The sequence below is a fragment of the Ambystoma mexicanum genome, chromosome 5p (assembly GCF_040938575.1).
Source record: "Ambystoma mexicanum isolate Mex_15411 chromosome 5p, UKY_AmexF1_1, whole genome shotgun sequence".
NCBI lineage: Eukaryota > Metazoa > Chordata > Amphibia > Caudata > Ambystomatidae > Ambystoma > Ambystoma mexicanum.
The window spans coordinates 504,287,020-504,303,742 of record NC_090930.1 but is presented as its reverse complement, the minus strand read 5'-3'; the positions used below and the strand labels follow the sequence as shown (position 1 = coordinate 504,303,742).

General features: G+C 46.6%; 1 protein-coding gene across 1 annotated transcript in view; it reads right to left on the bottom strand.

The window, feature by feature from the left end:
- Positions 1–16,454, bottom strand: part of SH3BGRL (SH3 domain binding glutamate rich protein like) — a 525,471-nt gene extending 509,017 nt beyond the window's left edge. Inside the window, exon 1 of the mRNA XM_069612914.1 lies at positions 16,252–16,454. Coding sequence (XP_069469015.1) covers positions 16,252–16,296 — 45 coding nt within the window. The 5' untranslated portion in view covers positions 16,297–16,454. The remainder of the gene's footprint in view (positions 1–16,251) is intronic.
- Positions 16,455–16,723: the final 269 nt, after the last annotated feature.

Genomic DNA, 16,723 nt, shown 5'->3' with positions numbered 1-16,723 from the left:
TAAAGAACTTTAAATCTAGGTTCGTGCCACCTTCTGGTAATGGACCATTGTGCATTGAGGAAGTCTCCCCTTCTGCAGTTAAGGTATCGGGAAGACTAGCTTGGCTGTATTTGAGCAACGTGAAGGCGAGACCTCCAACGGTTGCTGACCCAGATGCAGAAATTCTTCTTTTTGTCTTACATGTGCAGACTCGATCGATGACCAGGAAGAAGGACGATAAAGCAGCAAGTGATAGCACATGTTTTTATTGTACTGGAATGGACACTCCTTATATATTTTAGCAGGAAGTGCATAGACCTGTGGAAAAAATCCAGAGGCTGAAATAAACTTTTAGAAATATATCGAGGAAAACAAATTATACATCAGTATTATGCCTAAACATCAGTTTTTGATTAGAAATTGGAAGATATATCAATATCCAGATTCATTTCGTGGAGGATATCGGTTTTAATGAATAAGATACATGATACCTGTTGGAACTAATACAAACAGTCTTGTGGTTGCTATTTTTGTGTTCTTACCCTCATTAGGAGACACGTTGATATTCACACCTTTATACAGGATCCCGAGAATGGTCCAGTGATAAGAAGACTATTGACGCGATTGAGCAAATTGTACAATTACACATACGAAATTGAATACTTACAGTAAAAATGATTCAAGAAGCGTGCAATGCGGTTATGGAGAGAGCACTAACTCAGCATGCGTTAGGATGGCACAACAAATGGTTCTGCAGACGTTTATGCGTAATATACATATGCATGTGTATTCTCTTTATCTTTCTGTATCTCACATTTCTGAAAATCTATTTTCCTACTGATAACATTGAAAAAAAGTCTATGATTCTTCCCAGTCGAGGTACAAATGAAGATAATTTTGTTAATCTCTACGAGCATGTTAAACGACATAAGAGATGCAGAAGAAGAAAATCAGGGGATAAATACTTATCTTGAGAACGCAGCTCACCTGGGAAATAAAATAATATGTGGTATCAGCACATGAAAAGGTGGGGGCTCTCTCATCCCCTATGCCATGAATACTGTCAAAACATTAATTTCAAAAGAAATGCTGGTGCAGGATGCGAAGTGCCTCAGTCATCTAGCAGCATGCACTACCAGAGGACAGTTCCAAAGGAGCTGGGTGACATTGCAATGGAGATCAAGGCAATCGTTCCCATACCAGGATGATTATATCAAAACAAAACAAATGGAGAAGAAACCTGGATGCTCATGTCCCCTGCTACAGGCCAGGATGAGGCGATTGTTGAAGAAGAAAATTAACTGTTCTGACATGACAGGGAAGACTGGAATGCTTGGATGCTGGGAACGGTCACAGTTGCGGATCTATGGCGAGTACACACCAGTAAAAGATGGGAAGACAACCTCTGCAGCTCATCTACTAAGAAAAGAAGCAGTGTAAGGAGTGCAGAAGGTGAACGATGAGTGTTTGAAGTCATGGTCTAAATACTCTATACTGCTGACAATGGTGGAGGATAAAGCTGGGCCAGTATCCGTAGTCCCATTAATAAATGCGACTATGTGCTTTCAAAGCAAGGGAAAGAATTATGTTGGACATGATAAGGGATGTAAAAACACCATGGACGTTCCAGGAATGAGTAGAGGTACGGCTGCCTTAATGGATCGGTATGGGGTCTGCGGATATAGAGCATACATGAGGTTACCCAGGAATTGGGGTGGAGTGTGTTCTCTTGTCTACATCATGTTCCGGCATTGGAGATCCCACAAAGTGACCTGAAGATTGAATAGTTCCCAAAAGTAGATGATCACCTGAGAAGAAGATCAATAGAATCTCTTGCGAAGGAAGAAATCCATTTACTTCTCAGCAGAATCAAAACAAGCTTTTGGCTATGTTCCCGATGAGCACCAATTGTTCAGTAAAGCTGCAGTGTTGTTCACATCCATGTTCATGCCTGCGGTTCAGACTGCTGTAAACGCCAGGTGGTTACAAATCACCAGATGGGAGCTGCTCCAGACAATCAATGCCACCATAAAGTGATTTAATGCGATAAAAAGTATTGAGGGCCATAAGGCTGATGACCCTCCAGAACCTGTAGTTCCTTGACATGATCACAGCTACGGAAGGAGGCGTTTGCGCCAAGATCAGGCCATCATGTTGCACATTCACACCATCTCATGACGGAGAGAATGTAACATTAACAGAGGCCATAGAGTTGCTGACAGATTTGCACATAAAAATGGTGGACAAGACATCAGCCATTGAAGAGGACAGTAGGTTCGCCTTCCCGTTCTTGTGGATTCTTTATTGGCTGGCAAACTTGTTCAAGTTCCTTGGAGCAATATTGGTTGATTGATATTTTATTTCTATCGCGCTCGTACACAAGTGTTTCAGAGCGCGACAAGGCAAGGGAGGATCTTACTAGGCCCAGTGACATTGAGAACGCGCAAGTGCATGGGAGAGGGGGAGGGGAAAAGTGCGAAGCAGAGGCGAAACAGATCAATAACAATAAATAAATAATAAAGGCAACAAACAGTGGTAATGCAGCCAGCAATTTGCAAGTGCTAGGTTTAAGACAGCAGACATGGTAGGTCTGATAAGTGCAAGAAGAAAAAGAGGGGGCTGTATGGGTACAGATACAGACCCCAGTGCAAGGGGTGGCCCGAAGGCAGTGCGGGAGGGTGGCAGGATGAGCAGGTACCTGGGCCCAAAAGACAGAGGGTGGCCAGGTGCACGGTGCCAACAAAGAACAGATCAGCAGGGGAGAGGGGGAGCGAAGGCAGAAGAAAAGAGGAAGGTCTTGAGGTGCTTCCGGAACCGGAGATGGTTCTCCTCAAGTTTTAGAGTGGAAGGGAGGCTGTTCCAGAGGGAGGCCACAGCCGAAGACAGATCTACCCCCAGCTCGTTTCTTAGAAAAACGACTGACCCTGAGTGAGTTGAAGGTAGAGGAGCGAAGAGCTCGAGAGGGGAGGTATTTGCGGAGGGATAGCTGAAGGTATTTTGGACCCAGGCCCCAGAAAGCTTTGTGGACAATGCAGAGGGTTTTGAATTTAATCCTTGCATCCACTGGGAGCCAGTGGAGAGATTTCAGAGCTGGAGAGATACGATCCCAGGGCTTAAGGCCAAGGACAAGTCTTGCAGTCCTGTTCTGGATTAGTTGCAGAGGGCGTAGAGTAGAGGCAGGTAGATTTAGAAAGAGGCTGTTACAATAGTCCAAGCTAGAGAGAACCAGAGCTTGAGATACCATGAGCTTCTGGGGGAAGGAGAGGAAAGGCAGAGTACCTCTGAGGAGGTGCATTCTGAAATTTCACTTTTTAGAGACCTCAGAGATGTGGGCGGAGAAGGAAAGGGTGGAGTCAAAGATGACCCCGAGGTTCTTAGCCTTGCAGGTGGGGGTAGGAGGAGGGCCAAGGGAGGCCGGCCAGAGAGTGAGGGGAAAGGATCGTGAAGGTGTGCCGATGAGGAGGATCTCCGTCTAGCTGGCATTAAGACAAAGATCATTGGCGGCACACCAATCTTGAATGGCAGTTAGGCAATCAGAGATGAGAGAGGGAGAGGAGGTGGCAGAGGGCAGCTTGAAAATGAGTTGAGTGTCGTCAGCGTAGCACTGGAAATTTGAGCAGAAAATGGCAATGCAGTGGGCGAGAGTTGCCAGGTATTGGTTGAAAAGCCAGGGCGAGAGGTTAGACCCCTGGGGAACACCACAGGTAGAGAGGAAAATAGATGAAAGGAAGGACCCAAGTTGGACCTGGGAGGGTCGATCTGAGAGGAAAGAGGTCAGCCAGGCCAGAGCCTGATCAGTGATACCCAGGTTTTCACAGAGACGGTTGAGCAGGATGGTATGGTTGACCGTGTCGAAGGCAGAAGAGAGATCGAGGAGGATGAGGACAGATGGAATGTTTGAGTCAAGGTTGGTGAGCAGATCTTCACGGATGTTTAGGAGAGCAGTTTCCGTGCTTCTGGCAGCTCTGAAGCCAGACTGGTGGTCATGGAGACAGCCAATAGAATTGGAATGAAGGTTAAGCTGAGAGATGTCCAACCTTTCCAGGAGTTTGCCAAGGCGATAATCATATTTGGATTCTATTTGATAAGGATAATAAGTGTAAGAAAACTACCAAGAAACAGTAGTAATGAAGATCATGCCAAGGATGAACCAGAAGTAAAGGAGCTGACTGATGACGCCATCAGAGATTACATCAAGGCCAGCATTGTAGCACCTGAGGGAACAAAGTTCTGGTATCCAAAGGATCATAAGAAATATGTGGGACGATGGGTCTACTGTACCCCGAATGGACAATGTAACTACATGACCTGGAGTGTGGACGAACACATCAAAACAGCAGGCACCCTGAGGGGGGTGACGAAAACATGGACACCAAAGAAACATTTCTTCAAAAGGAAATACAAGGACATCAAGAGAATTGAGGAGGTGGTCGAGGACTCGACCAGAGGGAGGAGGCGTAGAGGAGCAGCTGTGTGCATCTGCAGGAGATCCCATCCCCCTACCTCCTGTGTATTGGAGACATGAGATTGTGCCGTACCCATCACCAGCCATAATACCAATAATGCAGCGAGTGTTTGAAAGAAGATGCCCAATGAGGCAACTCTACCGAATGTAACCTCAATGTGATGAGAACCTGCAGGAGTGTGAAAAGAAGCCAACCAATTTGATAACGTCATAAATAAGTGTGCACGACGTCTTGAGATACTGGCTAAAGAAAATGTATAGATCCTGAAGAAATGAATGGCGAAGTAAAGCACAGAGTGAGTTTCCAAATATAAAAAAGTAATATTACACGTGCAGAAAGTTCTGCAGAAAAACAACTTATTGTGGTGTGATCCCATGCATTACATATGCACGTTTCTAAAGGGCAATATGCTCAAAGCGGAAAGTTGATAGACAGAATAATTTTTGTTAATTCCAGGACAAAGCCTATGGCTGCCTTCTCTCAGTAGAGCCCACTCGAGAGCATCTAGACCCCGAGTGTGAAATGGTGGTATACAAACTTTGTACATCGAAAGAGACTAGGATGCAGTCTGTGGGTAATGGGTCTAGTGCTTTAATGCACTTGGTGAAGTCAGAGGTGTATCTGAGGTATGTTAAATACCTTGGACTATAGCCTGTAACACCTTATCAAGATAGGTAGCTATGGGGTTGAATATGCCATCTGTACCCGCTAGTATGGGTCTCAAAGGAGGATTGGTTAAATCCTTATGTATTTTAGGGAGAACGTAGAATACAAGAGTGATCGGAAACTCTTGGGTCAAAAACACCTTTGTCCTTGGGCTAATCCATTCATTTCTCCAAGCCTTGTCTAATGTCTATTTGATGAGTGCTAAAATTATTATTTGGGAGCTTTTCTATAATCCTTCTGTTGAACAACTTTAACTAACGATCTTCCCTCAGTTGATATGTGATCCCATAGAATGTTACTCTGGGTTGGTCCCTATCCAACTGGATTGCATACTTTGTGGCACTTACCCTTTTGTTTCAGTACTTGGCATAAGTATTTGATGTCGCACTACTACATGGAGATTCTTTGCTTTGCTATTTCAACATTGACATCAGTTAGGCATTTTATTTGTTATAGGCGTTCTTTGGCACACCATGACCAATGTGAGTCCTTGCTTTGCTGTTTAACATTTCTATTGCTGTGCATCGAATTTGTGGCGTGCCACCCGCCTACACAGTCAGACAGGGCTTTTAGCCTGTTTTGCATCGTGTTGACATATTGTTTGCATTGTGATGTCATCGTGATGACAACACACGTGATATTTTGACTGAAATAGCGGGTGGCTCAGCGCCCCATGCATTTCCCACTTGTAAACATCTCTGTGAGATGCCAGAGCGTGCGGCAACGGCGAGTTTACCCCTTTACTTCTTGGATACTACACTTGCTAGCAGTATGTTGGAAGAGTGACCATTTTGTTTTTGTCTTTTCTTTTATAGCATGATTTGAGGAATCCGCTATCTGTTATGGACTTGATCTAAGACACTTTATTGACACTTTTTGATTTCTCGCACACGTACATAAGGTAGGAAATGTTTCCTTTGTAACCATTAGGTTGCTGACGTTTGGTCCAGCACATTGAATGATACGCTGAGGCACATCACTTATATTAGGTTTCATTTGTAGGGAGAGATTAGTCGTTTTTGACCATACAGACGGAGGTTTTGAAGCAATGACATCTGTTGTCTCTTAGTTGTAGGTGATATATTTACACTGTAGTTACTCCTGAATTTTTACCTCTCTACAAAATTCTAGAAAAAGTTAGACGTGGACTATTGTTCATGTCTCCACCGATCGCATTAGTCATCTCTGAAGTGGACACAGGGGCTTTGTCCTTTGGAGGCGATTATCAGACATATTCCGTCTCATTGTCTGCCATTGGAATCCAGGTGAAGGCGGATCCCTAATATGGGAGTCTGATCTTCTACTAAATAGATCCATTTGTTCTTCAAATTAAGACACAGTTAAGGCTAATACACTGTTTATTTTGCAGTAATGCAAGATTGAATATGTTGAACTGAAAACCTAATTCAAGCTCCTGATGAACACTTCCCGAAACGCGTTGAGCTCTTTATTGTTTAACTACATTATTAAATGTTATCTTGATGAATTTTCCTCCTATGAATTGATTTGTAAACTGTTCACGAATTACAGTTTTGATATAGATTTGTGTGCCTAAAGTAATTCCAGGTTCCACTCAGGATTCATTTTTACTGTTTTCAGTTACATGGTTGTGTAGGGGATGCAAGGGTCGTTATCAAGGGCTCTTTCCTTTCATTGACTTTACATAAGTGGACATACATAGATTAAGGACAACCAACATTGGACATTTTTTTTTAAACTTGTTTTTATTGATTTACAGTATAAACATTATGCAATTTCATAAACATCAACCCCCCCCCCCCCATCACCCACCCCCCAACCTGCCCTCCCCTCCCACTCCCCAGAAGAGTAGTTTATTGTCCATTTTTGTTCTCGGGACCAGTTATGAGGAAAATATGTCTGTAAATCTTATGTTGTGCGGGCACCATTGTTCCATATAGTCTGATTGCAGATATTCTAAGACCCCCCCATTCCTTCATGAAGGATTCGCTCGAGCCCTGTATTCGGTGAGTTATCTTTTCCATGGCCATTTGGGACCAGATCTTCTGCAGCCAGGTGAATATTAGTGGTGGGTCGCGCTTCTTCCATTTCTGTGCAATAGTTGCCCAGGCCGCTATGACCAGGCCCATGAAGCTGCGCCATTGTGCTTTGCTGTATCTCCTGGCCTGTTGCTCTTTCCATCCGCACAACCACACTTTCTCTCCGAGCTGGTCTGCATCCGGGAACATCTTTTTCATTTCCAGTATCATTTCTCTCCAGAATCCTTTGACCCCTGGACAGTCCCACCAAATATGCCTCCAGGTGCCGGTTTCAGGGCATCCCCTCCAGCAGCGGTCAGACAATAAGGGGTACATGGAATTGAGCCTTTCCGGTGCGTAGTGCCATTGAGTAACTTTTTATCCACATTTCCCCTAGTCTGCACTGCTCGTGTCGATTTAGGGATATCTGCCCACAGCGACTGCCATTGGTGCCTAGGGATTTCCTCCCCCAGTGTTCTTTCGCATCTTTTCATGTAGGCCCACTTTATTTTCTTGTCTTGTGTATTGATAAAGTTGTAGAGTGTGGAGACTAATTTCTTGTCAAAGGCGTTAGTTAGGGGGAATTTTTCGAAGGTGGTCAGTTCCCTGGTGGCTGCCTGTGCAATTTCAGGCGTTGTTATCCAGTGTTTAAGTTGTTCGTATTTATACCTATCCGCTGTTGAGTTTCCACAGCGTTTTGCATTCGTCGAATGTTCTCACTGCGTTGTCTTGAAGCATTTCCCCGATTTTTCTGCATCATGCGTCCTCCCATTTCTCAAACGCTCCCTGCTCTTGTCCGGGCGGGAATTGGGGGTTCCCAGAAATAGGCGTGAATGGGGCTGTAGCTGTGGTCATGGTGCCCTTTCTGGTTTGTTCATCCCAGGCGTTCAGTGTGGTTTTCAGTATCTCGCTAATGCAGAGGTTTTGGTGGCTATGTTGCTTGAGTTTCCATAGCACATCCTCAAGTGGGGTTCTCGCTACCGCCCTGTCTTGGGGTACCCACATGGTTCGTTGGTCATCCCCCAACCATTCTTTCAGCACCCACAGTTTCGCCGCTTGGTAGTAATGTTTGAAGTGTGGAAGTGATAGTCCCCCCCTCTCTGATATGTGTCACGAGGACGGTTCTTGCTACCCTCGGGGGTTTTCTGTTCCAGATAAATGACGAGACGGACTTATATAGCGCCTTGAAGAACGAGTTGGGAATTAATATCAGGAGAGTGTGAAAATAATACAGCAACTTGGGAAGAGTGTTCATTTTCACCGATTGGATTCTTCCCCACCATGAAATCATAAGCGGGCACCATCTTTCTAGGTCTTTTTTCACTCTAGTTAGTAATGGGGGAGTAGTTCCATTTATATAGCGTGTTCACCCTGTGTGTAATTGTTATCCCCAAGTATTTGATTCCTTCTTCCGCTATTCTCAGGCCTAACCGACCCGCCTCCCTCTCCAGAGCCCCCCTATCCCCTTCTAAGAGGAGGATTTCCGATTTCCTCCGGTTTATTTTTAGGCCTGAGATTTCCCGAAAGTCTCCAGCACTTGCACTGTCTCTGGAAGTGTCTTCCTCGGGTCCTCTAGTGCCAGAAGCATCTCGTCTGCATAGGCTATGACATTGTGCTGACTGCCTGCCATTTCTATCCCCTTGATGTGGATTGTTTCCCTTATTTTGATTAGCAATGGTTCCAGGAAGATAGCGTAAAGGAGGGGGGATAGCAGGCAGCCTTGTTTTGTTCCCCTGGTGATAGGTACCCTTTCCGTAATTTCCCCATTTACCGCTATTCTTATCGAGGGGGAGTTATAGTTGGCCTTGATCATGTTTATGTAATGGTTACCGAATCCCATGTGTACCAGGGTTTTAAAGAATATAGACCATTCCACCCGGTCAAAAGCCTTTTCGGCATCGAGTGACAATAGAATTGCTGGCGAGTGTGTGATGCCTATTTTCTCTATTAGATGAATTACCCTTCTAAGGTTGTCGTGTGTTTGCCTGCCCGGGATAAGGCCCGATTGATCGGGGTTAATTAGAGAGGGGAGCAATGGGGAGAGCCTGGCCGCCAGAATTTTCGTGTAAATCTTGGAGTCTAGGTTAATCAGTGCAATGGGTCTATACGAGCCGGGGAGGGAGGGGTCCTTACCCGGTTTATGGAACACCAGGCCCTTTGCTTCATTCATGGATGGGGTTACATTTGCGCTTTCCTTGAAGGAATTCAGCAGTCTCGTTAGAATTGGGGTGAGTATGTCTGCATATTTTTTATAGAATGGGGCAGTGTAGCCATCTGGACCAGGTGCTTTGTTATTTGGGAGGTCTGCTATTGCTTTCTTCACCTCTTCCTCCATAATCTGGGATTCCAGTGCGATTTTGGCTTCTTCAGATATTTTCGGTATGGGGGGGGACTTTAAGAAGATCTTCTGTTCAACCTCGTTTGGGTGCTCTGTTGCGTATACATTTTGGTAAAATGCCCTAAATGTCTCCCCAATGTCTTTGGAGCATGTAAGGGTCTCTCCCTGTGTGTTTTTGATGTTGAGAATGGTCATGGATTTTTGCTTTGCCGAGAGCTGCCTTGCTAGAAGTCTGTCTGCTTTGTTGGCCTTAATAGAATATTGTTGCCTTAGGTATAGGAAGGATCTCTCCGCTTTTTTGTTTCGGAGGAGTTCTAGTTGCCCCTGCGTGTGTCTGAGCACTTTCTTGAGTTTCTTGGTGGGGTGAGTCAATAGTTCTTCTCGGATGTCTGTCAGTTTCTTTTCAAGCTCTCTTTCCCAAACATACCTCTGTTTATCCCTGGTGGCCTTTAAGGCTTTCATATGCCCCCTGAGTACTGCCTTGAACGCCTCCCAAACTGTTCCCATTGGGACATCGCCCGTATCGTTCTGCTCAAGGTATTCAACTATTTTGTCCTTTAATGCCTCTCCCGTAGCCGGGTCCATCAAAAGGTCTTGCGGGAATTTCCAGCGCCAGAGCCCCCCTCCCTGCCCTGGGGTCAGTATGTCTAACCATAGCGGGGCGTGGTCTGACTAAGATATGGGGCCTAGCTCTATTCCCTGGATCTTGCCTAGCAGCCCCACCGAGACCGAGAAGTAGTCGATTCTCGACATCGTATTATGAACGTGCGAATAGTATGTATAGCCGTTGTTTTGACCCTTTAGCTCCCTCCATGCATCGCATAGCGCCATATGCTCCATTCTTTGTTTGAGATGGTTGGATGGAGCGCCCTGGTTTTGGGGTCCCCCCGAACTCCTATCTACCTGCGGATTCCATGCCATGTTCAGATCGTCCCCCCATGATTATCTCTCCCTTCGCAAATCCCTCCAGTCTCCCCATTGTATCCCGAAGGAATCCATCTTGGCCCGTGTTCGGTGCATATATCGATGCTAGAGTTAGCTTGGTGCTGTTTAGCATGATATTAGCGAATGCAAATCTCCCGTCTTTGTCGATCTGCTTGTCTATGAGAGTTGCGACTTGTCTACCCTTTACGGCAATCATTACCCCCGCTCTTTTCCCCTCTGCATTAGATTGTGCCAATACTCTGTACCCTCTAAGACCTATCCTTCCCCTGTCCTTTGCTTTAATGTGTGTTTCCTGGAGTAGCAGAATGTCCGCTTTCTCCCTTCTGATCAAATCCTCTATTTTCTTCCTCTTCACAGGGGAATTCATGCCCCTTACATTTAATGTTAGTATTCTGGCCTTACCCATGTTTCTGGCCCGGATTGGAAGCCCACTGCGCCCTTATGCGGAGGTCCATTCTCTCTTCCGGCGAAACCCACCCTCCCCTCCCCCCTAACACCTTAACTCCCCCCCAACTTTTTAACAATAACCAAACTTTGATCCCGAGGGGGACCCGGGTCCCTATGGTTGCCATGGCATTGTGCCAATCGCTCCTTGCCCTCAGAGTACTCGGGTCGTGCTTTGCGGGGAGTCCTAAACCCTGCGTCCTCTTTGACCATTACAGTGAGTCTGTTCCTGATCCTCGGCCGGGCCGTGAATGGGACTTATCTCCAATCTCGTTCCATGAGAGTTTTGAGTGTCTCATCAGGATCAGAGGGTGGTGGCAGTTCTTTGTCGTCACCATTCTTTGGGCCAGGCCCTATTCCACTGTTGCTGGGTTTATACCCCCTTTTCCATTTCGTCTTTTTCTCTGCCTTGCCTCCACCCACCCTCTCAGTCTTTTTGGCGATTCCCCCCTTGCCTTCGTATTACTGCGTACAGCCTCCTCTATCTGTATATCCATTATATGAAGTCCCTCTTCGCAGGTTGTCACCCTCCTTTGCTTGCCCTCCCACTCGAATAGTAGGCCGAACGGGAAAGTCCACTTGTACCTTATTTCATTTGAGACCAGTTCTCTGGTCAGTGGGGCCATTTCTCTCCTTTTTAGTAGTGTCGCTGCTGCCAGGTCTTGAAACAACTGGATGTCTACCCCGTTCATCCTTATTTGATCCATTTGCCTTGCCCTCCTTAGTATGTTCTCTTTCTGTGGGTACAAGGATAGCGCCACTAGCACATCCCTGGGTCTATCCCCGGGGGCTCCCATGCGTTTCGGACCCACTCTATGAACTCAGTCTATTCCTATGGCTTCTACATCCTGTGCCTCGATTATGTCTCTGAACAGTTCTTGCACTGCGTTCTTGAGATCCCTATCCAACACTGTCTCGGGCATTTTTTTAATGCGGATGTTAGATCTGCAGGATCCGTTTTCCAGGTCTTCACATTGAATTTCCAGGTTGTGGGTTAATCGCACCAATTGTTCTTGTGTTTCGTTTGTCTGTGTTGCTTCCTCTTCCACATTTTGAACAATGTTTTCCAAGGTATCGGTCCTCTCTTCTAATTTGGCTACGTCTATTTATCTCATGGACAGCTTGCTTCATGTCGTTTCTAAATGTAGCGAATTGGTCCTGTACCGTTGACATAAATTTGTCCTGCAGTTCCACGAACCAGGCGTGCATGTCTTCCTTAGAAGGGGGTTGATTGCTTGATTTGTGGGGGCGGGGGGTGTCTTCTGTTGTGGAGTCTTCCTGTGCTCTCCCCCTGGTGTATATGAAGCCCACAGTTGTAGAATGCGGTGTGCAGTCATAATGTCGACATCAATAATGTCGACAGTCAAAATGTCGACAAATTAATGTCGAAAAACAATAATGTCGACAAACAAAAATGTCGACATTTTTCGATATTTTTTCGAAATTTAATTTAGTGTATGCATAAATAAATAAATAAATATATATATGATGTGTTGAGTATGAGGGGTGGTTGGGTGGGTGCGGGGGGGGGGGGGACCCCCCCATAGTAAATGATCCTTTTTAGGTTATTTATTTATTGAATAAATAAATAAATAAATAAATAATTGGTATGTGTTGAGTATGAGGGGTGAAAGGGTGGTTGGGGGGTGTGGGGGGGACCCCCCCATAGTAAATGATCCTTTTTAGGTTATTTATTTATTGAATAAATAAATAAATAAATAATTGGTATGTGTTGAGTATGAGGGGTGAAAGGGTGGTTGGGGGGGTGTGGGGGGGACCCCCCCCCATAGTAAATGATCCTTTTTTAGGTTATTTATTTATTGAATAAATAAATAAATAAATAAATGGTATGTGTTGAGTATGAGGGGTGAAAGGGTGGTTGGGGGGTGTGGGGGGGTGGCAGGGGGGTGTTGATAGTTTTAAGGGTTTATAGTCATAATGTCAAAAAAAAATGTCGACATTTTTTTTTCGAAAAAATGACTTTTTACATTATAAGTATAGGATGTCGACATTATTATTTTCGACATTTTTTTTTTGACATTTTTGTCTGTCGACATTTTTTTTCCGACATTATGACTATAAACCGTAGAATGCTTGAGTCCTGTTTGGCCGCTTGTGGGTTTGATTGGGATGTGCCCCCTTTTCCCTTAGCTTTAGACATTGCCCTCCCGCGGAAGTCTCTTTGTTGTTATGTGCGTATATTCGTGGGTTCCCACTACGGCCTAGTCTTTCATGGAGGGGGGGTGCCCTTTTGTGATCACTCCTTGTTCTGGGTTCGCTGTATGTGCTCTTTGTTGGGCAGGTACCTTACCTCTTCTTAGGGAACTGCCAGCATGTGAGCCCTCTTGCTGTTAGTGGGGGGGGAGCGTGGACAGACTCCCCCACTCCTGCACCCCCCTGCCCCCTCCCCTCCACGAGGATCTATATGCTGAGAGTTATGGGGTGTCTACCCCCAGCCAGTCCAGGGCTTGTCTGGCCCAATGAGTCCACTTATGCCGTGGGAGATGTGGAAGTGGGGGGGACGGGGCAGATGGAGGCCTCTCACCTGCAGCTTTGCGTGGGCCTCTGGATGCCGTCCCTGCGCTCTTTCCCGGTCCGGAGCCAACCTGGCTCCCCTCGCTTCTGCCTTTAGCCTAGTTCGCTGGCTCCTCGGCGGCGGGGCGTGGGCCGTGTTTTCCCAGCCCCCAAACGAGGTCTGTCAGCGCGCTTTGTGTGTGCCGCTTCACCGGGGGCCCCCGATCAGGAGTCCCGCACCCGCGGCTTCTCCCGCGTTCACTGCGGCGCAGCCCGCGCCTTGGCCGGCGGGGGGAGGGGCAGGCGTCCACGGTGCGGCTCTATCCGCTCATCCGCCGAAGTACGCTGGATTCTCCCCTCAGTCTGCTGACACCCTTAGGTGCCCTCGGCTCCGGCAGTCCGCGTCCTCCGCTCCTGTTGATCCCGACTGAGCCTCCCTCCCGTCACGGCTTCACCGCACACCAGCTAGTTGTTGCTCCGGCAGGGGGGGGGTGTTCTTCTCTGTCAGCGCTGCAACGGGCAGCCGCTCACGGGCTCCTACTTTCGTCCTGAGATGCCAGGTGACTGGGAGGCTCACGAGGGCGTGTATCTCATCTGGAACTCACGGATCGGTGCTTTATTTTCGGCCCGGCAGGAGCGAGACTCACTCACGTCTCCCTGCATAGGCGGCCATCTTGGATCCCCAACATTGGACATTTTTAAGTGCAGGTAGGCGGTACGGCTAGCTGTACTCTGGACGTGACCATGATGGGTGAAGTGCTATTGAGGAGGCAGAGGAAGTGAGGGACACAGGCAGGTTAGAGGCATGGGAAAAACGTTAGCTAGCAGGCAGATGAGAGGTATGTTAAGAGGGTAACTCAGAGGCGCGGAGGTAGGCTTTTAGTTTGGTTTTGAACAAATCCGTGTGAACTGTTTCTCGGCTGTCCAGTAGAAGAGAATTCCATGCAAGTGGAGAAAGAAGAGAGAAGAAGCGGAAGGGCAAGTAGGACGAGGAGCCACAAGGGTAATCGAGGAGGCAGAGAAGAGATTACGAGAAGACTTGCAGAGTCAGTGTTGCCTTACCATGGATAGATTTTCAATCCAGGAGAAGAAATGTAAATCTGGTCATGTTTTGCATCATCAGTCATCCATACTGGTGACGGTACGAGGAAGTAGATGTGAAGTGTGGGAGTTCAAAGAGAACCCTGGTAGCAAAGTTAATGATCTGGTCAACGGAAAAAGCATAGTTGACGAGACCAAAGAGGATGCTGGCACAGTAGTCCAGTTTAGAGAAGACAAGAGTGGTTAAGAGATGCTTGGTAGTGTTGATTTTCCTAATACGTAGGAGGTTGAGACAGTTTTGGAGATCAAAGTAGAGAAGGTGTGAGAAGGGGTCATATGATTCAGAGGTTTCTAGGTGGAGAAGTATACGGGAGAGTGTCAGGTGGGACCATTCTTTAGATAGACATCCACTCTAATGCATGAGTTCCCACTTGTACCTAACAGCACAAAGTAAAAACGAGAAGCATTCCAAACCTTGCAACCAAACAACATCATAGGTTACCATTCCCTTTCATATGCTCTAACAACTTGAGTAATTACATCTTTGCCGTTGTGGCATAATGAAATGGAGCAACAATATTCACCTCGGCCCCAAATCATCCCTTAACCGAATGCTAGTGTTCCCATCTGTAGGACTTCAATTGTGTCAAAAGCAAGTCCTACAGATTGAAAATGGTGAACCCGCTTCAGCTTCTGACCATCAATAAATAGCCTCCTGCTTAGGCTTAACCAAACACCTCACAAACATGTCAACATTTTGGTCTTCGTCAAACTAATGTTAAATTTGATCAAGAGATCTCTGAGAGCCAATAAAGGAAGACACGCACAACATAGATTGGTTTCACTTTAACTATGGAGTAAATGTACATCCTGGTAGAGAAGAACCAAAAGGAAGAAATTCAACAACGTCATGTTCTGTGTGTGGAGAGCGTGATAAATCCAAAGGAAACGCCTTGGACCCTTGGGCTCGGGGACAACCGTTGGGAATATCCCAGTTATGCTCTTGTCACTCGGTACAAGTTCTGAAACACACAACTGCATTAAACCACGTCTAATCTGCTGTGTAAATTGCAAAAAACAGAAAGCAATCCCGCAAGATCTCCTAAACAGAGACAACTGAGGAAGTGGCTTCAATGGCGAAACCATAACATTTTGTACACAAAAGGTCGCTGGAGGAAACATGCGACGGCCTCTGTGATGGGTATGGTCAAAGTTCACAGCAATTATTACCATCCGCACAGGCCATCAACAGCGCGGGAAGTGGTATGATGCAGCCGTTCCCTTGGGGCGTAAACGTCCGGCATTTTTCTGCTAGTAAAGAATGCTCCTCGGAATCATACACCCTGTACCAGGGGCATCCGTCGTATTACCATAGTGACGCGTGCCAGTCTGGGGTTTACAGATGGTACCAGGAAAACGGGAAGGCGGTTCCGCTTCCATTATTTCATAAGTATTGGCGATGGATTGGACACCGCCTCAAACGAGCATTTGACTACTGCAATAGTGTGCGTGTTTCATTTGCTGTGGAAGGCACAGGCAGCCAACAAGCGTATCACACCTACCTTAAGGGAAAAGGTAAACGGAATTTACTAAAGCAAAACATCGCATGCCCTCAATGTAAACACTATGTGCTGCAAATTAGAATGTGTTTTCACAAAGCAGCGAAATTAACTCAACGCCTTTTCTTCACCAGGCACTCTCCATCCATGAATTAACCAACGTAAACAAAGTACTAAACGTGAAATGCCAAAGTTGGCAGAGTGAGCAAACTTGATTCAACAATTATGAAAATGTCTACGTTCGCCCTACACGAGGGAACACCAACTTCTTGCATCTGGATACAAAAAAAGACGAGGCTTACCGATGTGGAGCCAGAGCAGCTCGCGATGTAAACGTATATCACCATCCTGAAATGCAGGGGTTGTCTTCCGTACAGTGCAGTGCGTAGGTCCAGGCGATGCAGGCTTGTGAGGCAGATGCAAAGGCTGCAGTCGTACAGAGGAAGCCTGAACCTGCGGGCGCCCGCCTACCTCCCTCCCGGACCCCGCCCACCGCAAAATCGCTGTGGTGACATGCTACGCTGTTGAGCCTGTTGTAAAACACGGCGAGCCAGACAGAAGTCTGTTCTCTTGAAAGGATCCGGATCAGTGGCGAACCTCGTGAAGCCGGGAGCGGACTAACGGCCCTCTCCGGTGATTAGTGCAGGTGCTGGGAACAGCTCCGCACTCTTGCGTGAGGGCAAACAGCGAGCAATCCTGTTCCGTCGCAGAACGCAATGAGCCTTTGGGTGACCGCCAGGCCGAGAAGAGAAGGGAAAGAAATCCACGCCTGGT